This window comes from Glycine max, chromosome 2, assembly GCF_000004515.6.
Source record: "Glycine max cultivar Williams 82 chromosome 2, Glycine_max_v4.0, whole genome shotgun sequence".
In the NCBI taxonomy this organism is placed as follows: domain Eukaryota; kingdom Viridiplantae; phylum Streptophyta; class Magnoliopsida; order Fabales; family Fabaceae; genus Glycine; species Glycine max.
Window position 1 is genome coordinate 38650047 of NC_016089.4, and position 27064 is coordinate 38677110.

Below are 27064 nucleotides of genomic sequence, written 5' to 3' on the forward strand. Positions count from 1 at the left end.
CTCAGCACACAACAAAATTACCACATGCCCAACAAATCTTAGATGGAATACGCACTAGGATTTTTTATTTCTTTGTTTTATAGAGTTAAAGTGTAATATAAATTTAAATATTTTCTGACCCTATACTTTTAATCAAAGTCACCAAGCCTCTGAAAGCCTAACTCGTCGTGACTTATTTCCACCTTTAAACATGGTCTTTGTGATCATACTCTAAGTTTGATTTATTTTTAAATAATGGGGTTTATATCTTTACTTATTTAAGTTGGAGTTCTTAATATTAAGGAATTAATATTTGCATTTTAATTTATTGAAATTTGATATCTATAATTTTTACTTGTTATAACATTGATTAGATTTTTATATAAATAAAATCTGTTTACAATTTTTATTCAATAAAACATCAATTTTTAAATTATTTTATTGAACATATCAATTATTAAATTTAAAACTTAAATAAATAATAAAATATAAAGAAAAATATCCAAATTAAAAATTACAAGTGTTATTTAAAAAAGATTTAATCATTCATTTAATCCGGTATAGATTCTAAATTTATTCTTTTTAGTCTATAATTAATAAGTAGATTATTTAGTTTATACAATTTATATTTTAATTTTCAAAAAATTTATGTTATTAAAATTTTTTAATTAATGAAATTAATAAATTTTAACGACAAAAATTTTATAAAAAATAAAATGTAAATTTTATAAACTAAACAATTTATTTATTAAATTTTAAAGAATAAAAAATTAACTTATTAACTATGGAGAGGAGGAAGAATAATGAGTATGTAAACTATAAAGATAATTAAACTTTAAAAAAGAAAAAATGGCTTGAAAATTGTTAGGTACGACTCCGGCTCGGACAGTGTTCCAACAAACGGAACGATTATTGTAGTACTTTCTCAGGAGTCGTTTAACGCTAAACGGCATTACCTCCTCAACCGGTGAACGGCAGAAGAAATTAACGCGAGAAAACCGAAATCCGCACTTTACCGCACCCTGCGACTCCGCGTGGGTTTGGCGAAACCTTCTAGAATTTTCTTCCATGGAGGTTATCAGAGTTCTAACGGCGGCGATCACGGTGGCGGTTCTCGCGGCGGCGCTTCCGGCGGACGCCGGCGACGACAACCGAGTATTCGCGCCGTGTTCGGACACGCGAGTGCAGAGATCCGACGGATTCACGTTCGGAATCGCGTTCGCTCCGAAGGACAAGTTCTTCTACAACAACAACAACAGCGTTCAGTTGTCGCCGTGCGATACGAGGCTCTCGCTCTCCAATGCGAATTCTCAGATCTCCGTGTTCAGACCCAAGGTCGACGAGATCTCGCTCCTCACCGTTAACTCCTCCTCGTTCGTGGCGGTTCGTTCTCTGTTGCTCTGTTTCGGTTCTCGATTTTGATTTTGGGGAATAAATATTGTTTGTGTTGTTGGTGATCGAAGTAACCTAAGGCAATTATATAATTTTTTTTAACATTTTGTTAATTCATAATTTGGTTAGTTTGTGTCTTTCAATTTTGTGACAAATGGTTACACAATCTAACACTGAACTATGTTCATTGTTTTGGCATGCAATTAACTGGAAAATATCCGCGAAAACCTAATTTTCACTTTACTTTGGACTTTGATTTGGTTGCGTTCCTTTATGTGGTGGGTAATTGCAAACAAATGCAGCCAAAGCAACCACAATTGTGGTTGTGGACACTAAGAAAACCTTGATGTTGTACTGAAATCACGGTTGCTGACCGTATTTGAAAACCTTGTTGATGACAATGTAATTCCCGTGCTCCTTTATTCTTATAATGATAAATATCTTGGTGCATGTGAAATCAAAGTCATTTATTTTGGGGTGAGATGTTTGTTTTATGTCTAAATTCAAGCTATCCTTGCTTGAGTAACTGGAAAATGGGTAGTTGGAGGATTTGGAAGGAAGGTTACCTCTGCCTGGTAGAATGTAAAAGTGTGGAATGGTTTAAAGTGGAGTGGAACTCATATACAATACAAAATTTGGCCACTCCTATGGCATGAAAGTGAGTTGAAATTGATTTTTGAGTGAAATGTGAAGATTGAGACCTTTATCTCATTCCATTTTCAATTTTCTTGTTATTTTCCACTTTCCCATTTTCAACTTACTCAAACATGTATTGATTGCCTTAGTTTCAAAGCAAACTTTGAATATGTAGGGTCCCTAATAGAGCCTGATTAGTTCCTGTTCTGTCCAAAATGGATGAGGCTATGAGTCTAGAAAAGGTTGCTGTCTGGTCCAAATGATTGTTGATTTGACCGCACTGATTGTTTCGTTGTCCAAACTACTTGATTATGTAGTGACTGAAATGGACAAGCAATGGGTGGGGGTACCTACTAATACACTCTAAAACTCAAGTCATTAATAATAAAGTGATGAGATGTGATAAATGTGCACCTTTGACAATTGTAGTATATAGAGGTGTCAGCTCTAGACTAAAATCCTTAGTTTAGGGCCCAAGGCCTCTTGTGGATGATTATATAGTACCTTAGTGTGTCCTTGTAATAAAGTATACTCCCAGTGTTGACTATGGTCAGAACTTCCTGGAAGTGTTTGGGCTTCATAATGATATGATACAGGTTGGGCTTAAGCAAATGAAAGGCCAGTCCATAACAGTTCCTAACCCTTGGCCTATGTGGATGGAGATGGATTTCTTCATCAGTTTGCTTAACTTTTGTTTCTTTGTCTCTGTTTGACTAATTTGTGTTGGATTGTTTGTTTGCCATTTTGGTTCTATTAATTGTTTGCCTTGTGCAGGACTCGTATGGCTATATGGTTGCATTTGCTGGCCACAGATATGCAGCAAGGTCGCCTCCTGCTTTTGTTGCAAACGGCACATATACTGTTACCAGTTTTACTCTTGTAAGGAGCTTTTTCTTTTGAAATAGTGCTTCAATATTTGTGATCGCAATCCAAATCCAAACTAAGAACCAACTGAACCTGTCTCTGCAGGTCCTTGAGTTTAAGAGAGGCAGGCTGCAGAATTTATATTGGAAAAGAGATGGGTGTGCTAAATGCTCGAGTAACTCGAAAGCTGTCTGTCTCAACAATCAGGATTGCGCACTACAAACATCCACCTGCAAGAGCCATGGAGGAACTGTGGATTGCAGCATAGGAATACAATTGGCTTTCTCTGGTACAGATAGACACCTTGCAGTTCTCAACTCTTGGTATGAAGTGAAAAACCTTCGCCAGTATTCACTCTATGGTCTTTATTCAAATCTGAGAGATTCCCTCACTAGCCAGTATGATAAGTTTTTTTAATTCCCTTTAGTTCTTTGGTTAGTTTTATCTGTACCATTCCGTTGTTATTTGCTCTTGTTATTACTTTATCCACATCCCAACCCTTCTCTTATCAATATATTTGTGAAAAACCAGAATGACGGCGTGTATATTTGTATAACATATAGTTGTTTTTAATATGTTGGAAAGAGTGCAATACGTATGAATTTATTGGTAACTGACACGAACTATGTTGTAACTGGGGACATACCAAATAGTGTAATGGACCCTTCAAGTTGAAGAATGTACTCTGGCCAATTTCGATCAAACAAGCATGAAAAGGCCTTATAGTTCCACATGAATTATTGAGTGATGCATGTTTTTTATGTTGGATATTAGGAAAATTACTGATCTTTTATTGTCGTTTTAAAAATGCTGGTATTACTTTTAGTAATGTGTTTGCCGTTTTATTTTGAAATTAAGTTTGTCATTTACCTACATTTTAAAATTTAAGTAACAACTAAAAGAACTAATGCAACTAATTAGTATTTGTACGTGTTATCATCTTATTACTAAATGTCTCACGTTAGGCTTAGTTTGAATTATACTTGCACATTATTAAGTGTAGGTACATTTTTGGGTTTGAAAGTCGATTTTATTTTGATGCCTTGTTAGTATCAAGATTTTTACACTCTTAGCTAATTAAATAACAATATATGTTTTTTTAAAGTTTTATAGACGTTAATGATTCAATTGTATGACAATTTAATCTAATATTTGTTAACAATATGAAATAATTTTATATTATGAATATATTCCAATTAAATTCTTGAAAAATGATCCAGTTAAGGGTGGGAGGAGTTTCAGGGTGCTGTAACACTTACCAACAAGTTTTCTTTTTTGTCCATACCCAGAAATTAACATGCATGGGTCCAGGGTCCAAGGTCCAAGGTCCAATCTCTAGACACTATATATCAAACCACTAGCTTATTACGAACCATTTAAAAAAAAACAAAATACTTAGGACTTGTTTGAGATGATAGTGAGTTTTTTATTTTTAAATGTGATTTTTAAAACAATGTGTTTTACAAAAATGGTGTTGAAACAATTTTTAAGTTATTTTCAAAACTTTTACATTTATTTTTAAAAATCAAAAAAGAAGAATTTGAAATTTTGGTTTAGTTTTGAAAAAGTAGAGGGCTTTTACATTTGATAATAATTATTTTTTTTTGTTATCACTTGCATCATCATTTTTATTGTCGTCATCGTTATTACTTGTATCACTATTATTATTGACATCGTCATTAGCATTCTTGTCATGATCTTTACTACCACACAATAATATCCTTAAACTAATTTTAGTATCATAGGAAACTTTCAAGATAAGTTTGTTTTGAAACTAAAAATTAGAGAAAAATTAAAACTAAAAATTATTTGTTTTTAAACTACAGTCCCCCACCCACCTTTTTTTCTCTTCCTACCGTCCGCCAATTTTTTAATTAATTTTTACAAAAAAATGTATTTCATGGAAACTAGTTTCTATTGCATATAAACTAAATGGAAACTAGTTTTGTTTGAAATTTTGGTCTAGTTTTGAAAAAGTGCACAGTCTTTACATTTGATAATTATTTTTCTTGTTGTCACCTGCATCATCATCTTTGTTGTCGTCATCGTTATTACTAGTATCACTATTATCACTGACGAAAGAATTTACTTGATAATGGTTGTCATTATCAAAAAGTGAGAGAATGTAAATGTATGTATACATGTTTTTTATGATGCCAAAGTATAAGCAAACAAGATTACTTCAAGAAACATTCAAGGTTAATCAAGCAGAGATTGCTTCAAGATTAATCCAAGATCAAGCAAACAAGATTAAAAAAAAGATAAGGCCTTAGTTTATTTGTTAAAAGAATCTCACATTGGTTAATAAGTTTTGACCTCAACATCTTTAGTATCAAACACTCTTTTATCAAAGGCTATATCAGTTCAAAAAGATATTTTTGAATTGTGTAATCGATTACCAGAGAGTTTGTGAAGATATTTTTTACTAACGACACAAAACTGTTTGAATTTTGATCTGTGTAATCGATTACCAAAGAGTTTGTGAAGATATTTTTTACTAACGACACAAAACTGTTTGAATTTTGATCTGTGTAATCGATTACCAGTGAAGAGATTTAAAAAAAAAAAACCTTTGAAAAGTCATGACTCTTCAAAAATATAACTGTGTAATCGATTACCAGAATCCTGTAATCAATTACTAATGAGAAAACTTTAGAAAAGTTTTTTGAAAAGACACATCTTTTCAAATCATTTTGAAAAGGCACAATGGGCCTATATATATGTGTGTCGAACTTCGAAAAGTAAGAGAGAGAGTTTCAAAGAGAACTTAATTGTCAAATCCTCTCTAAACAACTATTGGTCAAACACTTGCAAGTCTATTGAGAATTCATCTAGGAACTTCAATTTGTATCATTTACTTTAAAGGAGAGAAATCTTTCTATTCATCTCATAAACTCAGTTGTAATCAAGAGACTGTTTGTCTCTTGGCTTGTGAGAATCTTGAACACAAGGGTGAAGGATCCCAAGGTGTATTCAAAGACTGTAAAGGATTTACAGAGATAGTGAAAAATCTCAAGTGGGTTGTTTGAGGACTGGACATAGGCACGGAAAGTGGTCGAACCAGTATAAATTGAGTTTGCATTTCTCTCTTCCCTTATCTCAGTTATTTTATTGTAGTTTACTTTGTCTTGCGCAGTTAAAAGAATATTATTAAATTGATTGCTTCTTCTTCTTCTGCATTCTGAGTCTATAATATATCATTTAAAAAGGGAGTTAAAATTTGTTAGTGGGAAAATTTTGAAACTTAATTCACCCCTTCTCTTAAGTTATTGAGGTCACTTATTCAACAAGTGGTATCAGAGCAGACTTCTTGTCTAAAGTTTAAAAACTTTAATAATAATTATGGCATCATCTAACTTTCCATTTCCTGAGGGAAATTCTATTAATAGGCCTCTTATTTTCAATGGTGAGGGTTATCATTATTAGAAAACTCGTATGCAGATCTTTATAGAAGTCATAGATTTAAATATATGGGAAGCCATTGAAATTGGTCCCTTCATCCCTACAATGGTAGTGGGAAATGCAACTACAGAAAAACCTAGAGAACAATGGGATGAAGATCAAAGAAGAAGGGTTCAATATAATTTAAAAGCCAAGAATATAATTACTTCTGCATTAGGCATGGATGAGTATTTTAGAGTTTCAAATTGTAAAAATGCAAAAGAAATGTGGAATACATTACAAGTTACACATGAAGGCACAACTAATGTTAAGAGATCTAGAATAAACACTCTCACACATAAATATGAATTGTTTAGAATAAATCAAAATGAGACCATACAAGATATGCAAAAGAGATTTACACATATAGTTAATCATCTTGCATCATTAGGAAAAATATTTCCTAATGAAGATCTCATTAATAAAGTGTTGAGATGTTTAAGCAGGCAATGGCAACCAAATGTAACAGCAATTGCAGAATCAAAAGATCTCACCAACATGTCTCTTGCCACTCTTTTTGGAAAACTTTAAAAACATGAAATGGAACTTATGAGACTCTATCAACATGAAGAGAATGACAAAAAGAAGAAAGGAATTGCACTTAAAGCCTCATCTTCTTCTATTCATGAGGAAAATGACAAAGAAGACTCAAATGAAAAGAACTTAGAAGAAGATGATGATTTCAGTCTTTTTGTAAAGATATTCAATAAATTCCTGAGGAATAAAGGAAATCAAAGGAGATTGAACTTCAATCCAAAGAAGAAAGGAGAAAATTCCTCCTTAGTTCCAAAATGTTATGAATGCGATCAACCTGGACACCTAAGATTTTATTGTCCTATCTTTAAAAGAAGAATGGAAAAATCTGACAAGAAAAATTTCAAAGATAAGAAAGAAAAAAAAAGCATACATCACTTGGGAAGATAATGACATGGATTCATCATGTGATTTAGAAAATGAAATCGTAAATTTGGGTCTCATGGCCAAAGACTATGAAAGCGAAGAAGAGGTAATGTCTTATAACTATGACTTATCTATTTCTTTTGATGAATTCCAAGATGCATTCAATGACTTGCATAAAGAATCTGTCAAACTTTCCAAATTAGTTTCATTTTCTAAGAAAACCATTTCAAGTTTAGAAAAGGAAATTTTGAAATTAAATATAGAGTTAGAAGATCTTAAATCTGAAGTTAAAAAATTTAAATTAGTAGATAAAAACCAATCTTCTACAAAATGCTTAATACAAGAAAGCAGTAAAGCATCTCATTCATGTGAATGTTGTGATAAATTTAAAGAAGAAATTGTAGATTTAAAATTGCTCTTGCCAAATTTATTCTTGGTAAAAATAATTTAGATATTATATTAGGCAAACAAATATGTGCTTTTGATAAGGTTGGATTAGGACATAATCCTAAAAATCAACAAAAGATGTATAAAAATTTCTTTGCCTTCACTCAAAAGACTAGTTCTCCCTTGTTAACATGTTTTTACTGTGGTAAGAAAGGTCATAGTGCATCAACATGTTATATTAGTAGCATTGGAAAAATGGTATGGGTTTCAAAAGGATCCTTAGTCAAAACTAACATTCAAGGACCCAAGAAAATTTGGGTACCAAAATCAAAATATGATTATATGAATGAAGGACTCCTTGAAGCAAAGTTGGTACATTGATAGCGATTGCTCCAAACACATGACGGGAGATGCATCAAATTTTATTCATATTTCTCCCAAAAATAGTGGGCATGTGACCTATGGAGACAACAACAAAGGTAAAATTCTTGGAGTTGGAAAAATAGGTACGAATCTCTCTACCTCCAGAGAAAATGTTTTACTTATTGATGGTCTTAAGCATAGTTTATTAAGTATTCATCAATTATGTGATAAAGGCTTTTTGGTATCATTTGATTCTCATAATTGCTTTTGATGAAACTAACTCTATTAGGCCAAGAAATGGTACTTTGAATGGCATGGCATGCTCTGCTCTATTAATTCATTATAAATTGCTGAATATTTTTCTTCTCTCTGCTCATGATTTAAAAGTATTTACTTGATGAAAGCACAGAGATAGATAAGATAATGGTTGTCATCATCAAAAAGTGGGAGAATGTGAATGTATGTATATAGGTTTTGATGATGCCAAAAGAATTTACTTGATAATAGTTGTCATCATCAAAAAGGGAGAGGATGTGAATGTATGTATACATAATACAAGTTTTTGATTATATCAAAGTATAAGCAAACAAGATTGCTTCAAGAAACATTCAAGGTTAAGCAAATAGAGATTGCTTCAAGATTAATTCAAGGTCAAGCATACAAAATCAAGAAAAAGATAAGGCCTTAGTTTATTTGTTAAAAGAATCTCACACTGTTTAATAAGTTTTGGCCTCAACATCTTTAATATCAAACACTATGTTATCAAAGGCTATATCAATTCAAAAAGATATTTTTGAACTGTGTAATCAATTACCAGACTATGTAATTGATTACCAAAGAGTTTTTGAAGATATTTTTTACTAATGATACAAAATTATTTGAATTTTGATCTGTGTAATCGATTACTAGAATCCTGTAATCGATTACCAGTGAAGAGATTTCAAAAAAACCTTTGAAAAGTCATGACTTTTCAGAAATATAACTGTGTAATCGATTACCAGAATCTTGTAATCGATTACTAGTGAGAAAACTTCAGAAAAACTTTTTGAAAAGACATATCTTTTCAAACCATTTTGAAAAGGCACAATGGGCCTATATATATGTGTGTCTGACTTCAAAAAGTAAGAGAGAGAGTTTCAAAGAGAACTTAATTGTCAAATCCTCTCTAAACAACTCTTGGTCAAACACTTACAAATCTATTGAGAATTCATCTAGGAACTTCAATTTGTATCATCTACTTTAAAGGAGAGAAATCTTTCTGTTCATCTCATAAACTCAGTTGTAATCAAGAGACTGTTTGTCTCTTGACTTGTAAGAATCTTGAACACAAGGGTGAGGGATCTCAATGTGTGTTCAAAGATTGTAAAGGATTTACAGAGATAGTGGAAAATCTCAAGTGGGTTGCTTGAGGACTAGACGTAAGCACGAGAAGTGGTCAAACCAGTATAAATTGAGTTTGCATTTCTCTCTTCCCTTATCTTAGTTATTTTATTCCAATTTACTTTGTCTTGCACAGTTAAAAGAACATTATTAAATTGATTGCTTCTTCTTCTTCTACATTATGAACCTATCATATATCATTTAAAAAGGGGGTTAAAATTTGTTAGTGGGAAAATTTTGAAACTTAATTCACCCTCTCTCTTAAGTTATTAAGGTCACTTGTTCAACAGTTGTCACCTGCATCATCATCTTCGTTGTCGTCATCGTTATTACTAGTACCACTATTATCACTGACATCGTCATTAGCATTCCTGTCATGATCTTTACCACCACACAATTGTTGGATCAAGTGGCCTCAGAATAATTAAGAAGGGGGGTTGAATTAATTATTCCTAAACTTTTACTAATTAAAAAATTACTCTTCTAAGGCTTTTACTAAATTGTTAAGAGAATGAGGAGTAGAAGAGAAACTTAACGAAAAGTAAAAGCAGAAATTAAATGGACAGCGGAAAGTAAAAGAGTAAGGAAGAAGGAAACAAACACACAAGAGTTTTTATATTGGTTCGGCAATAACCCGTGCCTACATCCAGTCCCCAAGCGACCTGCGGTCCTTGAGATTTCTTTCAACCTTGTAAAAATCCATTTACAAGCAAAGATCCACAAGGGATGTACCCTCCCTTGTTCTCTTTGAACCTAGTGGATGTACCCTCCACTAGAACTGATCCACAAGAGATGTACCCTCTCTTGTTCTCAGTCAAACCCAAGTAGATGTACCCTCTACTTGTACCACAAAGGATGTACCCTCCAATGTGTTAAGACAAAGATCTCAGGCTGTTAAACCTTTGATACTTTGTGAATGGGAATACAAAAGAATTCTCAGGCGGTTAGTCCTTTGAACACTTTTGTATAAGGGAATGGGAAGAATCAAAAGAATTCTCAGACTGTGTCGTTTTGAATTCTTTGACAAGGGAGAAGGGAGACACAAAAGAATTCAGGCGGTTAGTCCTTCGTTCTTTTGGAAAAGGGAGAAGAGAGATACAAAAAGAATTCAGGCGGTTAGTCCTTGGCGAATTCTTTTTGGCAAAGGGAGAAGGGAATGAAAAGATGAATAGCACAAGTTTTCAAGGTTTGGAAAACCAGAAAACTTCCGAAAGCTTTTGGTACAAAGAAGAAGAAGTTCAAAGAGATTCAAGGCTTGTAAAGGATTGTATGAATATTTGTTCAAGATTGAATTGATTTAAAATGCAAAACAAAGCTTTGCTTTTATAGACTCTTCATGTCTGGTCAAGAAGACCATTTAGAAGGGTTATAACTTTTAGAAAAACTTAAAACCATTTTGAAAAAGTCAAAAACCTTTTGAAGAGTTACATCTTTTGATTTATTCAGAAACAATCACTAGTAATCGATTACCAAATTAGTGTAATCGATTACACAAAGCTTTTGTGTGAAAGGATGTGACTCTTCACATTTGAATTTGAATTTCAATGTTCAAAGGCACTGGTAATCGATTACCAAAATACTGTAATTGATTACATCTTTTTGAAAATAATTGGAACGTTGTAAATTCAATTTGAAAACCTTTTCAAAACAATTTTGCTACTAGTAATCGATTACAACAATCTGATAATCGATTACCAGAGAGTAAAAACTCTTTGGTAAAGGGTTTTGTCAAAAACTCATGTGCTATTCAAAGTTTTGAAAAACTTTTTAATACTTATCTTGATTGAGTCTTTTCTTCATTCTTGAATCTTGAGTCTTGAATCTTGATCTTGATTCTTGAAATCTTGAACCTTGAATCTTGATTCTTGACTCTAGACTTTCTTCTTGAGTCTTGAATTCTTCTTGATTGATCTTTGATTTACTTGAGTTGATCTTTGATTGATCTGATCTTTTTGTCATCACCTTTGTCATTATTTTTTGTTATCATCATTGTTATCATCAAAACATCTTTGAATCACCTTTGATTCACCATGAAGCTTTGCTTCTACAACAATAATATCCTTAAACTAATTTTAGTATCATAGGAAACTTTCAAGATAAGTTTTTTTTTAAAACTAAAAATTAGAGAAAAATTAAAACTAAAAATTAATTGTTTTTAAACTACAGTCCCCCACCCCCACCCACCTTTTTTTCTCTTCCTACCGTCCGCCAATTTTTTAATTAATTTTTACAAAAAATGCATTTCATGGAAACTAGTTTGGCAATGTAAATTGCAAGATCTTTTAAGTTGCCACGTTGCGTCTTGGCCCATATGTGTGTGGATAATGAGCCTTGCTGTGAAATCCAATAATTTTTCGTGGGAATTTAAGACCTCTGTCCCAAATTCAAATGATTTTATGTTATTTGTATGTTATATGGTATTGAATATTAAAGAACTGCAGATGGACCGGCAGCCTTGGTCTCTATGATAATTTTCGGCAATTGCTATTTCCATTTCCTTTCTTTACTCTTTTTTTTTTTTTTTTGACAATCTTCCATTCTTTACTTGTACACTTCCTTTCTCTTTTTTAAACCCTAAATTATCCTTGTAAGCACACACTCCCCCATACCCCGATTATTCTTTCAGTCCCTCACTTTCCCTTGCTATTACTGCATCCAATACAACATTGAGAAACCAATTCAACTTATTCAACCCGGAAAACAAGAATTTTGGTATCGAAAAATTGTTATAACATCATTGACAATAGCATAATTTAAGTGAGAAGGTATTCGTTGGATTTGAGAACCCTCGTGTGGAGTGCAATCAAGGGGGTCGATGTTGAAGGTTAAACATGGCATGTGATCGTGCGTCTAACCGATTGATGTATGTTTTTTATTGGTTTATGGACACTGGATACAAGCCTGCTGGCACATGCATATCTGTATTAGATGCTAAGATGCTTCCTCTTCTTCAGATCTTATTAAATAAAATTGAGAATAGGGCGCTGGATTTCATTCCTTTACTATAAGGAAGAATTAAAATTTATGGTTTGTGTCTTTTTTTAATTCATCTTTATCAAATTTTCTAATAACAATGCTCATTCTGGCAAATCCGTTTTTTCCTTTTTGTTCTTCATCTTATTGTTTTATATTAACTATATATGCATGTACAATCTCCCGATGGTATAAATTGCTAAACAAGAGTATTAATTGTATATAGTTTTACCATTAGCCACTCGTTCTAACAATATGCAGAGAGGGGTTAGATCTAGAAGAACAATTTATTCTCCAAAGTTGAATCCAATTCAACTTATTGACAAAAGTTGATATACATCCTGAGTTGTGTTTTTCAGTACCAACATTGTTTTCCGAATTGAATAAGTTGAATTGGATTCTCCGATACCGCAATACTGTACATGTATTGGATACAGTAATAGCAGGGGGAGTGGAGGTGTAATTGGGGTTTGGGAGTGTGGGCTTACAAGGATAATTTAGGGTTTAAAAAAAAAGAAGGAAAGTATATATGTAAAAAGGGAGTGAAAATAACAATTTCCTAATTTTCTTAAGACAATGGTTATAAGGAACTGGATTTGAGTGTAGTCGACAAAAAATAACTGCTAATGGCTTTCATCGGTTTGATGACAAGGTTAATTTGCAAAATATTTCATTATAATATTATACCCTTATTATACTAACAGTTAAACTACTTAAAAATAGATGTAATGTAGCAAACGGTATACAGTGTTTTCATGCACCCTTAGAACATACATCAATTCGCTTGTGTACCATTATCTATTATGATTCCTAGTTCTTGAATTTCACTCCTCTAAAGTGAGGGAAGTTTAGTATATATTTTAAAGAATAAATTTATAATAATAATAATCATTAATTAGAAAATTAATAGTTGACATTGCAATCACTATTGATTTTTAATCAATATTATATGTAGACTTTGCTATTTGAAGTGTAAGTCCTCACTTTCAAGAAGCAAAACCTGAAAATTTACACACTTCAAAAAGTGTATCTAGCTATCAATGACGATGGTGTTAGTTCTGGCAATGTGATGGAGCAAAAATGTCCTTATGTCAATCGATTCATCTAGAAGAAGGTTCTTCTGGAATAACTACCGGTACTTCTGGTAGTTATTCCAGAAGAACCTTCTTCCAGAATAAGAACTTCTTATACCGGAATAAAAAGTTCTTCTTCCGGAAGAAGAACCTTCGAAAGAAGAAACTTCTTCCGAAAGAAGGTTTTTATTGGAAAATATTTTTAAAAAAATTAATGGGCCAAGACTCAAACCCAAGATTCTGGAGTTATTATGACAATGCTCTAACCAATTAAGTTAATGAATCAATTCCATTATAAAATAAATAATACTAGTATACATAAATTATTACTATACATAGTTATCACTAACATTTCTAATGCATATTTAATGCGCATGTAAATTTGAATAATAAATATTTACTTATGTAATTTGTATATTTTTTTAAAAATAAAAAATATTTTTTATGACAACATTTTATTTGTATTACAAAATTTAATATATATTAAATAAATATTATTTATTTTATAACAACGTGAATTAAATATGCATTAAATTTTATAATAATAATCCGAATTAAAAAAAATATTTAATGCAACCTTTGGTTTTCTTAAACTTTTAATGACAATTTTGCCCCTGTTTTGTTTTTCTTTAAATTTACTACGCCTGCTTCCAGTTTTACGCTTCCTTTGTGTTTCACTTTCACTCTCATCCTGTGTGCTGGGTGGTTTTTGCAAGCTTTGGTGGTTTTTGCAAGCTTTGTTGGAAGTAGTTGTTCGGTGAAGGTTAAAATTGGTGATTTCTATCGTAGTTGCTCTTCTTATTCCCTTGGAGGTACGTATTTTATAGTTTTTTTTGGTTTTTTTTTTTTTTTGTGTTCATATGTTACAAAAGAAGCAGTAAAATGCCGAGCAAGGTTATTCAGTAAAAAATTCTTCCTGAAGTTGATGCTACTTATTCCGAAAGAAGCTTTTCTGTAATAAGGTGTGTCAACTTCCGGAAAAAGTTTCCGGAAGAACTTCTTCCGGTAGTGCACACTGCTTCTTTTGGAAGAAGTTCTTCCGGAAACTGTATTTTTTTAATTTTTTTGGAATTGTGTTTTTAAATTTGTAAAAAAATTAATATATATGAATATTATAATTTATAATATTTGTATTTGATATTTTTTTAATTGTGGATAATTGGTTTAATTAGGTATAATAATTTAGGTATATTATTAAATGATTTAGATAAAATAATTGTATTTTGTTGTAGTAGTAAAATGTTTTATTAGTTGTTAGTTATAGTGTTAACTTTAGTTTAAGTAAATAATTTAGTTTTAACTTATGTATTACTTGTGTATGATGCATAATTTAATAATATGTCGTTAAGATGAACAAAGATCAATGGACGTATAACTATACGATGTCACAAGAAGTTCATATGGATTATGATAATGAAGAAGAATGTGGTGTGAATGAACCACATGTTGATTGTTCGAATGTTTTTAATACCTGTCAGGTAATCATGTTCATTAGTTTGAGTCATTTGGTTGAACGTATGTTTCATATAAAAATTAATATGTCGGAGTTGCGTTGTAGGTCTTTGGTACTCGCGATGATGTTTTGCAATGGGCTTGAACAGTTGCCCATGAAAACGGATTTGTTACAGTGATTATGAGGTCAAACACAGATACTGGTAGCAGAGGAAGAAGTTCACTTGTGTTAATTGGGTCTGAAAGGAGTGGTCTCTACAAGTGTAGGAATAAAGAATTCGTTAGAAGAGACATTGAGAGTAGGAAATATAGTTGTCCCTTCAGGCTTCGTGGGAAACCAGTGCATGGAGGGGAAGGTTGGATGGTGAAGTTGATCTGTGGGATTCACAATCATGAATTGGCCAAGTCCTTAGTTGGACATCCATACGCTGGACGATTGACTAAGGATGAAAAGAAAATTATTGCTGATATGACAAAGTCGATGGTGAAACCAAAAAACATCTTGCTAACGTTGAAGGAGCACAATGCAAACAGTTGCACCACGATCAAGCAAGTTTACAATGCAAGAAGTGCATATCGTTCTTCAATAAGAGGAGCTGATACCGAAATGCAACATCTGATGAAACTTCTCGAACGTGATCAATACATTCATTGGCATAGATTGAAGGATGAAGTTGTGGTGCGTGATCTGTTTTGGTGTCACCTAGATGCAGTAAAGTTATGCAATGCATGTCATCTGGTGTTTTTTTTATAGATAGTACCTACAAAACAAACAGGTACAAACTCTCACTACTTGACTTTGTTGGGGTGACACCAACGGCGATGACATTCTTTGTTGGGTTTGCATATCTGGAGGGTGAGCATGTTAATAATATTGTATGGGCTTTGGAATGGTTTCGAGATCTATTTTTAAGAAACGATTGTCTCCCTGTTGTTATTGTCACTGACAGAGACCTAGCACTGATGAATGCAGTGAAAACTATGTTCCCAGAGTGTACAAACTTGTTGTGCAGGTTTCACATCGATAAGAATGTCAAGGCGAAGTGTAAATCTTTAATCGGTCAAAAAAATGCCTGAGACTATGTGATGAATAACTGGGGTACTTTGGTTGATTGTCCGTCCGAACAAGAATTCGCTGAGTCCCTTCAAAAGTTTTAAATTGCTTGTTCACCTTGGCCAATGTTTCTTGATTATGTTAACGACACACGGATTATCACCCACAAGGAAAAATTTATTACAACCTGGATGAATAAGGTCATGCACCTAGGCAACACAACAACAAACAGGTATTAAAATCTTGTTTTTTTTAGTAAGGATTATTAATAAATGGTATTCAATTGTTGTATATTTTTCATGTTTGTTGTGTATTTTAAATGTAGGGTTGAATCAGCTCATTGGGCTCTAAAAAGAGTATTACAAAATAGCCTTGGAGACCTGTGTAGTGTTTGGGATGCCATGAACAACATGATCATGTTGCAACACGTTGAAATTAAAGCATCATTTGAAACCAGTATGCATGTGACTGGACATGTATTTAAAAAAACCTTATACATGAGGCTTGTTGGAATGGTTTCAAGGAATGCTTTAAATGAGATTGTTGGCGAGGTTGAGCATCTACGTTATCTCGGCAACGATCCCTCTTCTTGTGGTTGTGTGATGAGAAGCACACTTGGTCTTCCTTGTGCATGTGAGCTTTCTAGGTATACTGTTGGCAGCATCCCAGTGGATTCAGTCCATATGTTATGGAGGAAACTTTGCTTTTCAGACCAAGGGTTATGTGAGGCCGAAGTCAGCATCAAGGAAGAGATTGAGACCATATCTAAAAGATTTGAGGAACTTGATGTGTGTGGCAAACTAACTCTCAAGAGTAAACTTCGAGATATTGCATATCCTGATCATAACTCTATGTGTCCTCCTCCGTCAAAGGTCAACACTAAAGGTGCACCGAAGAAACCGATGAAAAGAAGTCAAATATCCACAAAGCGTGATCCTTCTTACTGGGAGTATGTTGATGCTTTTCATTCTGTTCAAAGCAGCAACTCTTCAGTGAAACGTAGTGCATCATCTTCTGAACCGCAGAAGCCAACAAGGATCATCCCGATGTTGGATCAATTTGCGCCATTTATACAGGATTTCATTCACAACGTTGTGGATGTGAAAGCGGACGGTAACCGTGGATATCGGTCCATTGCCGATTTATTAGGTATGGGGGAAGATTCTTGGCCGTTGGTGCGCGATGAATTGATTAAAGAACTTGGCAGATGGTCGCATGACTACACCAACCTCTTCGGTGGCACAAAGAGATTTGAACAATTAAGGCTGTCCCTACTTGTTGATGGGTTTTCCAAGGTATGTTTTTAGGTTTTTTTTTAAGAACAAACTTTAAATAACTTAGATGTGTATGTTTGCTTGATTCAGGTTAGTGTGGACAAGTGGATGGATATAACGAAGATGGAATATGTCATTGCATCACGGTATAACGTAATCCTTGTTTCGTTGTCCCGAAAACAAAGCATGACATTTTTTCCTCTTAGAAATCAACCACCACCCGATTCTTCTGTGCATCGCATGTTATGTGTCAGTCACGTGTTTGGAAATCATTTTGTTCAGGTACATTGAAGGTAGTTAGTCTAAGAATTATGCAATCACTTCCCTGGTTCATTTGAGTTAATAATGTTTGTTCACGCACAACAGGTTTATTTGAAAGACCGATGTCCTTTACCGCCTCTAGCATTGTTGTGGTCAACCAATTGTTATTCTCAGGCAAAGCAGTGGCCAACTTCATATATTAGTAGAATGCAGCAGTACACAAGCTTGATGTCATTCAAAAGAGACTATGTCGACCTAAATGAAGACTGAACATGCATTGTTTATCTAATTGTATTCATTATGCGATATAATTTGTTGTAAGTCATTAAAGGATAATTATTAAGTACTCGTTGCGTTAAAAAAAAAATTAGTTGGTGCAACCAAAATCAATTACGCATGTACGATACATCGTTGTCATAATTGACAACACATAATGATATGCATGCGTATTAAAGTTTGAGCGTGACACGACATTAACTTAGTAGGAAACATAAACACGAAACATGTTCACACGTGTTCTTTTGTAAAAAAAAGTGAAGCAATCTGTCGGTGAGAACCATGCATATGTATGAGACACGGAAAACGCTAATAAATCACACATTATCTTGCTTTCACATACTCTCCCAATTGATACACAAAGTATGGCATTTTTAGGAGAAACTAGCAGTCAGATGATTGTCAACTCAAGGTTGGGTTTCATTTTTCCTAATGGATCGATTATTCACAATGATAGTGGGGTTTACTTCCACACTTCCACTCCGGTGCCCATTCGAGTACCAAACAACTATGATTTTGCAAGCCTAAAAACCAGAATACACAATACCCTTCAGCTAACCGACAGACAATTTTTGGATGAAATTCACTATCGCCAGTCATTCACCCATACAGGTAACCAAATTCGCTTTCAATGTATGCAATGGATAAATGATGATGATGTCAACACAATGTTAATGTATAATTATCAATTTTCGTGTGTTAGTCCGATTAAGTTATTATGCACCGTTGGAAGAATACCAGATGAAGTAATAAACTTACTTGAACGCACTACGACCCCTACTCATGACGCGCTCTTGTATTACAACGGGAGATAGAACATGCCACCCCAGAACAAATTTGTAGAATGCGCATTCACAGGAAAAAATCCAAAGAAATTTGAAATTCCTTCAGGATGTACCCTCAATGAACTGAAGGATTTGATAAAGCAAGTTGCACCTAAAGGGATTCCCCCTCATGGAATTCACGAATCACAAGCGGTAAGATGATTGTTTTTTCGACAATCAGGACGTTTTGAGTATTCAGATAAAGTTATAAAATATGAAATTAATGAGCTGAAAACCCACAATGAAGTGTTGAAGGTATTAGTACAGTCTAACTACTGGAAAAAATATGGGCAAATAGAAATTTTAGCTGTTTTTACTAAACATGGTATGGAATTCGAAGAGGATGTGGATGCCACATCGCTAAACGACTGAATGCAACATTGCTTTTTTTGTTTTTAATGTAACTTCTATCTATTTGTTTACAACGTGTATGAATTCCATAATAAAATTGAAGGGTGGAAATCCTATTTTTTTAATTTCGTGCTTTTTTTTAGGTGTTATTCGGTGGAATCGGCTGACGATATTATTTTTTTTGGCTTCTTTGACATCCAAACAAGAAAAATAGCGCCCCTCGAATATCTTAGGCGACTCGCACATAATTTTAAAAAAACCCTCGAACATGGGTACTTGAACATGTGTGAAGGGTGGAAATCCTATTTTTTTTAATTTCGTGCTTGTTTTTTTAGGTGTTATTTGGCGGAACCGGCTGACGATATTATTTTTTTTGGCTTATTTGACGTCCAAACATGAGAAATAGCACCCCTCGAATATCTTAGGCGACTCGCGCATAATTTTTAAAAAACTTCGAACATGGATACTTGAACATGTGTGAAGGGTGGAAATCCTATTCTTTTTTAATTTCGTGCTTGTTTTTTGAGGTGTTATTCGGTGGAACCGGCTTATGATATTATTTTTTTTGGCTTCTTTGACGTCCAAAAATGAGAAATAGTGCCCCTCAAATGTCTTAGGCTACTCGCGCATAATTTTAAAAAAAACCCCAAACATGGGTACTTGAACATGTGTGAAGGCTCCAAATCCTATTTTTTAAAAAATTTAGCTATCTTACTTTAAAACATAAACATTTAGCTATCTTATTTTTAAAAATTTATAATTTTAATCTCATTCTTATGAAGGAAAGTCATCATTTTCGGAATCGGAATCGGAATCAGTGTGCCATATAGAGTGCAAAAAAAGTAAAGTAAACTATATTAAACAAAAAAGTGTAACAAATACAAAAAATGATGTCAACTACAAAACATAAAAAACATCATCAATGCTCTGTGCGCCGTCTTTGTTGAGCCCTAACACTTCCATCTGCGCTGGCAATCCTCATGCAATCTTACATGATATCATGTAACTCTGTCCCTGTAGTGACCATCCTAAGGTTGAGCACACGCTCCAACCTTTCTGCAATCGTCTCATAGCCTTCGTAATCATCCTGTGGCAGTCATAAAAAACATTTATTACAAAATTTAAAATAAATAAAAATTCATCAAACATTAAACGCGCAAACAATCTTACCACTGCATGTCGAGGGGGGTCAAATGCCACTGGAACCTGTGGGATGTCCGGCTGCATGTAGTCCTCATGGTCTGGGCCAGGTGCATGTCTGGGCTGGTCACCTGCCTGGGTAGGTATCATGAATGGGTGAGATATCTGAAAAACCACTCCATGTAATCCGCAGATACCTGCCCAGGCACTACACAAAGGTCACCCACAGCTACTACGTGGTCCGAGGAATGCATCCATCTGTCATCTATATCATCATATGACAACGAAGCGCTAACAGGCGGCGGAGGGATCCTCTAAATGTACCCACACTGGCATAGCACCCTCTCCGGTCAAACTGTGACCACCGTAGGACCCCATCTCAGCTGACCATGGAACGATGAAATTAGCTCAAACCCCCTAACCCCTCGATGGTCACTGTAAGGCAACCAACACACGTCTGTGACAGTCAAAGCATCACAATGTGCCCGGTACGGTGCTCTTGTAATTCCCTTCATATGAGCCTTCATCGTCAGCCACCGGGATGCACGAGGGGACATCTCCTCATAGGCATCATCGGTGACACATTGATGCACACTCGGAAAATGCTCATAGATCCAGCACTACAAAAAAAAATAGGTTAACATAACATAAAAACATGTTTACATCATAATCTAATGTAACATATTAACAACACAAAATTTACCTGTAATAAAGTAAGGTACCCCTCAATTTTCCGTGTTGTGGTCCTAGAAGCTTTATTTAACTGGTCATACATATGAACCAGGGCCGTAGCTCCCCAGGCATAGCCCCCACTCTGACCCAAGTCGCAAAAAGCCTCTAGATGCACCACGTGAACATTTGTTGCACTCTTGTTAGAAAAAAGAGTGCAACCGACCAGGTGCAGGAGATAAGCATGAGCTGCTACAATCCATCGTCGTGCCTGGCATCTCATCTCATAGATCTCCCGAACCCATGAGAGGCGTATATATGCCCCGCGCGCTCATACTGTCTCGGCTCTAGCCTCCTCACCAGACACCTGAGCAACTCCATCAACAAAAATATCGCCCCGTCCACGAAAAGAGTCTCGAAGCTATGGAAGGCGCCACTGATAGGGAGATGGAGGAGTGACGACACATCATCTAGTGTGATCGTCAACTCTCCTACTGGAAGGTAGAAGGTGCTGGTCTCCCTGTGCCACCTCTCCACAAATGCGGATATAAGTCCAGGATCGCCGGTTACAACTGAACACTCGATCAATGGACTTAATCCTGTGGCGACAACCAACCCTTCAATCACAGGCACTGGCCTCCCAATTAACGTCACCTTCCTCCCGTGCGACACCAACTTCAGCTCAGGATGCTCCTGAATTGAAGTACAAATCATTCAAAATACACAAATATCAACAAATTTTAATGACAAACAAATCAAGAAGAAAAAGGTAAGAAATTATAATACCTGTCCAGTCCAAATGGCATGTGCGACATGCTTCGCAAATGAAGTCAGAACTGATGGGTCACAGGGCCCACCAGGTAATCCCTCATCAGCATGTGACCCCTCAGCACCATCACGTCCTAAGTCCTCTGCAACAGTCGAATCTACGTTCGCGGTCATCTGAGGCACATCTTCACTCCTCTGAGCAACATCGTCAACCATATGAGGGACATCCTCAGTCACCTGAGGAACATCCTCCGCCATATGAGGAACATCCTCAGTCACCTGAGGAACACCCTCATCAACCGTAATATGTACTCGTTGCCTACGGGCTGATGCAGTAGGCCTATGCCTCTGGGGAACATTGACTGCATCATGCTCATCATGTCTACCTCTGCCTGTAACCCTAGCTAAAGCATGACCTAAACCTCGTGTTCTAACCATGATCTGCAAATCATGAAGAACACATATTTTTTTTGGGTCAAATAAACTATTCATATAATTAAAAACCTACATATATTTACATAAATCTTCAGCCTTACGTTATAAACCATAATCACACTACCCTAAGCGTTGTTGACTACCTGAAGAAGGTTTTTCCGGAGAAGCTACCGGAACAAGTTCTTCCGGTAACTTTACCGGAAAAACCTTCTTCCGGTATAACAAAACGTTCTACCGGAAGAAGGTTCTTCCGGTAGCTTCTCCGGAAGAACTTTTCTTCTACCGGGAGAACCTTCTTCCGAAGAAGCTACCGGAAGAACTTCTTCCGGTATAACAAAACGGTTGATTTTCAGGCGATTTTCAGGTCTTCTACCCTAAAGCCATGATCTCCTAAACTAACTAAACAGTTAACCTATGAGAGGAGGGGAGATAGGGGTTACTAACCTCGACGGCAGAAACGTAGCAACGGCACCAGGGAAGCTTCGCAGCAACGCAACAATGGCAGATGGCAGGCACGGAGGAAGAAGAAACGAAGACAAGAAGAAAGAAGGCAGAAAGGAGTGAAAGAAAAAACAAGGGACATCGCGTTTTCTTTTTAAATTTTAACTTAAGGGCAATTTTGCCATTTCATAAAATTGCTAGGTGCACCAGCAACTGGGTGCACCTAGCATGTCCCGTGTTGCTTCTACTTTTCTACGGATCCTTGGCAAAATCCTTCAAAATGTTACTTTGTGCACCCTCGTATAGAAGTCCTTCAACCTTGATGGTGACACTAACTCACACCGAAACCAATGGGCAAAATCAATGTAGAGACCTTTAATTTGTTTTTTAGAGAACAAATTCAAATATCTAGATAAAGCTCTTCTGATACCAATGGAGCAAGACCCAAACTATAAATCATGGAAAAAGGTTTAATAACATTAACTATCTCATTCATGGATTATGAACTCAATATCACCTTCAGTCCTTCACTAATCACTAGTCACTAACACGTACAGAGCGTGGTATATGTGGAGAAACGTGTGTGAATAGTCACACATGATTATGTGATTAGTCATGTGGGTTTTTTCAATAGAAAATAAATTATGCACAAATACTTGGTTAGTTTTGGTAGTTGGGACTTAATTGGACTTTAAGAATGTGGTCAGAAAAATCATTATTGGAAGAAGACAATCCACCTATGAGTGTCAACAGATTCTTTGAAAGAAGTTTAGAAATTCCAATGATCAAATATTCCTTTATACTTATATATGTAAAAATAAAAAATAAAAAAATTATATACTAATAATGTAAAAAAAATTATACCATTAATCAATAAAAAATCTTTGTTGACATAACTTTTAATATAACTATATATTATAAAATTAATAAATTTATCATAATAATTTATAATTAAATAATAATATAAAACTAATCTTATAACTCTTTAAGTTATCATATAACTTTAGATCTTAACTATTCACTATTCAGGTATGGTTACGTTAATTGTATCATATTACAATATTACACACTATAAAATGAGTCACTTGTTGATTTCGCTGAAAGTATTTTAATAATTTTTCTCTAAAAATGAAATCTACTGATTTAGATGTCATCATATAGCTTGCCTAACCCACTTATATAAATTAATACTAATTAATCATTCGTTCTGTCCTATAATATCATTTATTATATGGAGTTGACGAACACAATGACGTATCTCCCCACTTATGTATTTTTATTGGAGGCCATCACGATAAAATGAGGAGGTCATGGAGTTAATTATAAGAGGAGAAGATTCTAAGCCAGAATTTTCACATTTTAAAAACTCTAACAAGATTCTAAAGGAGAATTCTTTAAACATAAAACCAAATTACATAAATTATCCCGGGAGATGGAAATAAACAAGATTAAGAACACTAATCCGCAAAAATATTATATTTTAAATGTTTGAGATTTACTTTAAAATATGCTATATAAAAAATAAATACACAGGTTATAGTTTTCTACAATGATTCTTTCCTACTATAAAAAGAAATAATGATTCTTTACTTGCTTTTAGGTCTTAAATTTATTTATACACACATTTCAAATTTCATTTAACTATTATGCGTAGTTCACTTGTTAAATTTTTATGGGCTTAAATATATTATTTTTTTCCTTGTAATATTTTTATTTCAGTATTTATTAAATTATACTTTTTTAAAAAAAATCTATAAAACTCAATTTTTAAATATTGATTCTTGTTGTTTCTTGGTTGCCATAAAGTGAGGTGACTAAATAGTCTAGGAATAAAATAAAAAAAGACGTTATAACAGATAGAAGAACTAAAATAAAAATGAGATATATTTATAGAGACTAGACTTAAAATTATTTAAAATGGTGTGCCATTACATGACTGGATGAAGTAGCTAATGACAACTAAGCAATGATAGGGATTAATAATGCCAAAATAAATATTACAGGGAGTATTTTAAAAAAAATATTACAAGAGCTAAAATTATATGTAAGCCATTTCTATTCGAATGTATTCTTTTATTAGTTTTTATTCTAATGTATAATATGCTTAATGAGAATGATATTTTTAAAAAAAAAAAATTGGAGTTTAAAATATGCTTTTGATTCATGTAAATTTAATTAAATATAGTTTTACTTTCTTTCATTAATTAATTTTCTTAAAAATATTATATCACCACTAAAATATGTTATAAGATATTTATCACATTATCACACAATATATTTATTATTATTATTATTATTATTATTATTATTATTATTATTATTATTATTATTCAATAAGCAACAAGCAATTAATACTATTTTGAATTCTTAACTTCCAGACACAAAGCCTAAGCCACTAACTGCGACTCAGGCTTTGATACCAGAGCAAGAATTGAAGCAAGAGATAAACTAATGCAAAATTGAATGAGATACTTACAAGAAGGAAGCTAGCATAAGAAATCTTGAACAACAAAAGGTTTGATTGAAACAACAAAAGACTTGATGGAAACTTCGATGGAATACCATTTTATTATAGCAACTAGGTTTATACAAGAGGAAAGAAAATAACTCAACTTACACTCCCAAGAAAGCACACTTTTAAGAGAAAAGTAGAACTAAGATCTAATGTGCTAGTCTATACATGAGACCCCTTATTTATAATACTCTTTTACAAATAAAATAAACCCTCGTGTTGCACACTATCTAATATTTTATTTGAATAGTAACATTCTAAAATGTTTCTTGAAACTTGTGAAAAAGATGATGGAGCTCCCAAACCAAGAGGGGGTGAATTGGTTTCTAAATAAAACCAGACTTTTTAAAATCAGAGTAAAAAAACTTCTTTTCCCCAGATCGTATCACAAACTTTTGATGAACCAATATTTAATCAATCACTATTTACACAAAATCATTTGTTAAAGTCCTTTCTTTGAAAAGATATTTTCTTTAACCTTCAGTAAATTGATCAAGACCGGAATGAGAAAGAAAGATAAGATCAAGAGAAGAAGTACACCAATTTTTATACTGGTTCACTCTCTATCTCTAGAGAAGCTAATCCGGTTATCTAATCTAACCCGAATTAGATTCTCACTATGCATATAGAATTCTTACAAGCAATCTCAGTTCCTACCTCAGAAAAAGAGACTAAGGTGTCTAACCCTATGGTCCTTTGTGAATAAGAGCCTAAGATAAACCTACCCTTAGTCCAAACTAGAAAAACCTATTCTAGCATGCCCTCAAATATTCATGCACATACTAACAATGTGTAAATCACACGAAAAGTAGAGTCAAAGAAAGACATAACCTGATCAATCATATGCAAGATCCATCCTTGAATTAATGAGTGCCTTCTTGAACTCAAGAGAAATTCATAACTCACTTTTCATAATATGATCTTCATAATCAAATATTAGAAGTTGTCAGTCACATTGTATTTAAGCACTTTTTTTCTTCTCTTTATCACTTACTTCAGCTCATACAAATTTCGCACTTAATTTTTCCACACTGAAGTGAGAACACAAGGTGGCTATGTATAGAAAAAATAGTTATAACCGCCTGTAATCGATTAAATATATAATGTAATTGATTATTTAAAAGAAGTGATCGAATATATTATCTTTTCAATCGATTAAAGTGTTCTTCTAAAAAATTGAAAAACTTTCAAGAACAATGTAATCGATTAGATTCTTGATGTAATCAATTAAAGTGTTATTCATCACTTCAGAAATATTTTTCAGAGAGAAGTAATCGATTATGATCACTTGGTAATCAATTAAAGCAGAGACTTCTAAAAAACCAATCATTGTCTCAAAAAGAATTGTGTAATCGATTACGATTACCTTGTAATGGATTAAACCGATACGAAAACTTCTCTGCAAGCTACAAACACTTGTATAATCGATTATGATCAACCTGTAATCAATTAAAACATAGAGTTTTAAACATAACAGAAAATTTCTAACTTTAGAACCTTTCTTCTTACTCCTACATGATGATGCATGATGCATATATGAAAAATTAGAGACTAAGATGCAACACACAATACAACAATCAATACAAATGTCACTCAAGAGAGTTGGGCATGTAAAAGACAAAACTTCTTCAAGCTTCAAGGCTAAGTCTTCATGTTGCTCCCCCTATCTCTAACAACTTGAAGGTAGTAGTTGCTTCCATGATGACATCTTTTGAAAAAAAGAGTCTTGGCAGATTTGGGACTTGAAATGTTGTCATTAAGATTGCATGTTCATGATGAAGTTCTAAAGAATCTTGGTTGTATGTTGACAGCAAAATTTGTGCATGAAAAATAAGCTTTTGGCCTTATGTAAGGTTGAATGCTCTTGGTATTTAGATTTTAAAATCTGAAAATGTGTAGCCTTACATGGTACCATTTTGTGTCTTGTGGTGCCACACAATTTTTGCTTAGGTGTACATTCCTTAACAGTCTTCTTCATTGTCTAGTGAAACATTTTTTAGGCTTGATGAGGCCTCGTCCTCGAGGTCCACTAATGGTGTTGAACTAACCTCTTTTAATCTTGTCATTCTTCTTCAGAGGTTGTGGAGACCAAGGCCACCATTATTTTATTTCTTTGCTAAAAATGATGATTCTTTATTTGTTTGGACTTTTATCTCAAACCTTTGTTGGGACATTTTTACCCATTCATCAATTTTTTCTTTTCTTACCAACGAGATACC

The 27064-nt window shown here is 33.9% G+C and overlaps 2 protein-coding genes across 7 annotated transcripts; one reads left to right on the forward strand and one right to left on the reverse strand.

The window, feature by feature from the left end:
- Window positions 1-790: 790 nt before the first annotated feature.
- Window positions 791-3446, forward strand: LOC100807300 (uncharacterized). The gene is made up of 3 exons (XM_003519060.5): window positions 791-1362; window positions 2782-2886; window positions 2977-3446. Exons 1-3 carry the CDS (start codon window positions 1048-1050, stop codon window positions 3286-3288), a joined length of 732 nt encoding a protein of 243 aa, XP_003519108.1. The 5' UTR covers window positions 791-1047; the 3' UTR covers window positions 3289-3446.
- A 16266-nt stretch (window positions 3447-19712) lies between these two features.
- LOC102667192 (uncharacterized) lies at window positions 19713-27064 on the reverse strand. 6 transcript variants are annotated; one of them, XM_041007888.1, is made up of 7 exons: window positions 26751-27064; window positions 26212-26284; window positions 22337-25766; window positions 21476-21898; window positions 20724-21382; window positions 20051-20640; window positions 19713-19967 (listed from the first exon to the last, which is right to left on the reverse strand). In XM_041007888.1, the coding sequence occupies exons 4-5, from the start codon at window positions 21893-21895 to the stop codon at window positions 20969-20971; spliced, it is 834 nt and encodes a 277-aa protein (XP_040863822.1). In that variant the 5' UTR covers window positions 21896-21898; window positions 22337-25766; window positions 26212-26284; window positions 26751-27064; the 3' UTR covers window positions 19713-19967; window positions 20051-20640; window positions 20724-20968. The 6 variants fall into 6 exon arrangements, with proteins under 6 accessions (XP_040863822.1, XP_040863821.1, XP_040863816.1 ...); XM_041007887.1 differs by lacking the exon at window positions 26751-27064 and adding an exon at window positions 26470-26739; XM_041007882.1 differs by having other exon boundaries at window positions 22337-26284.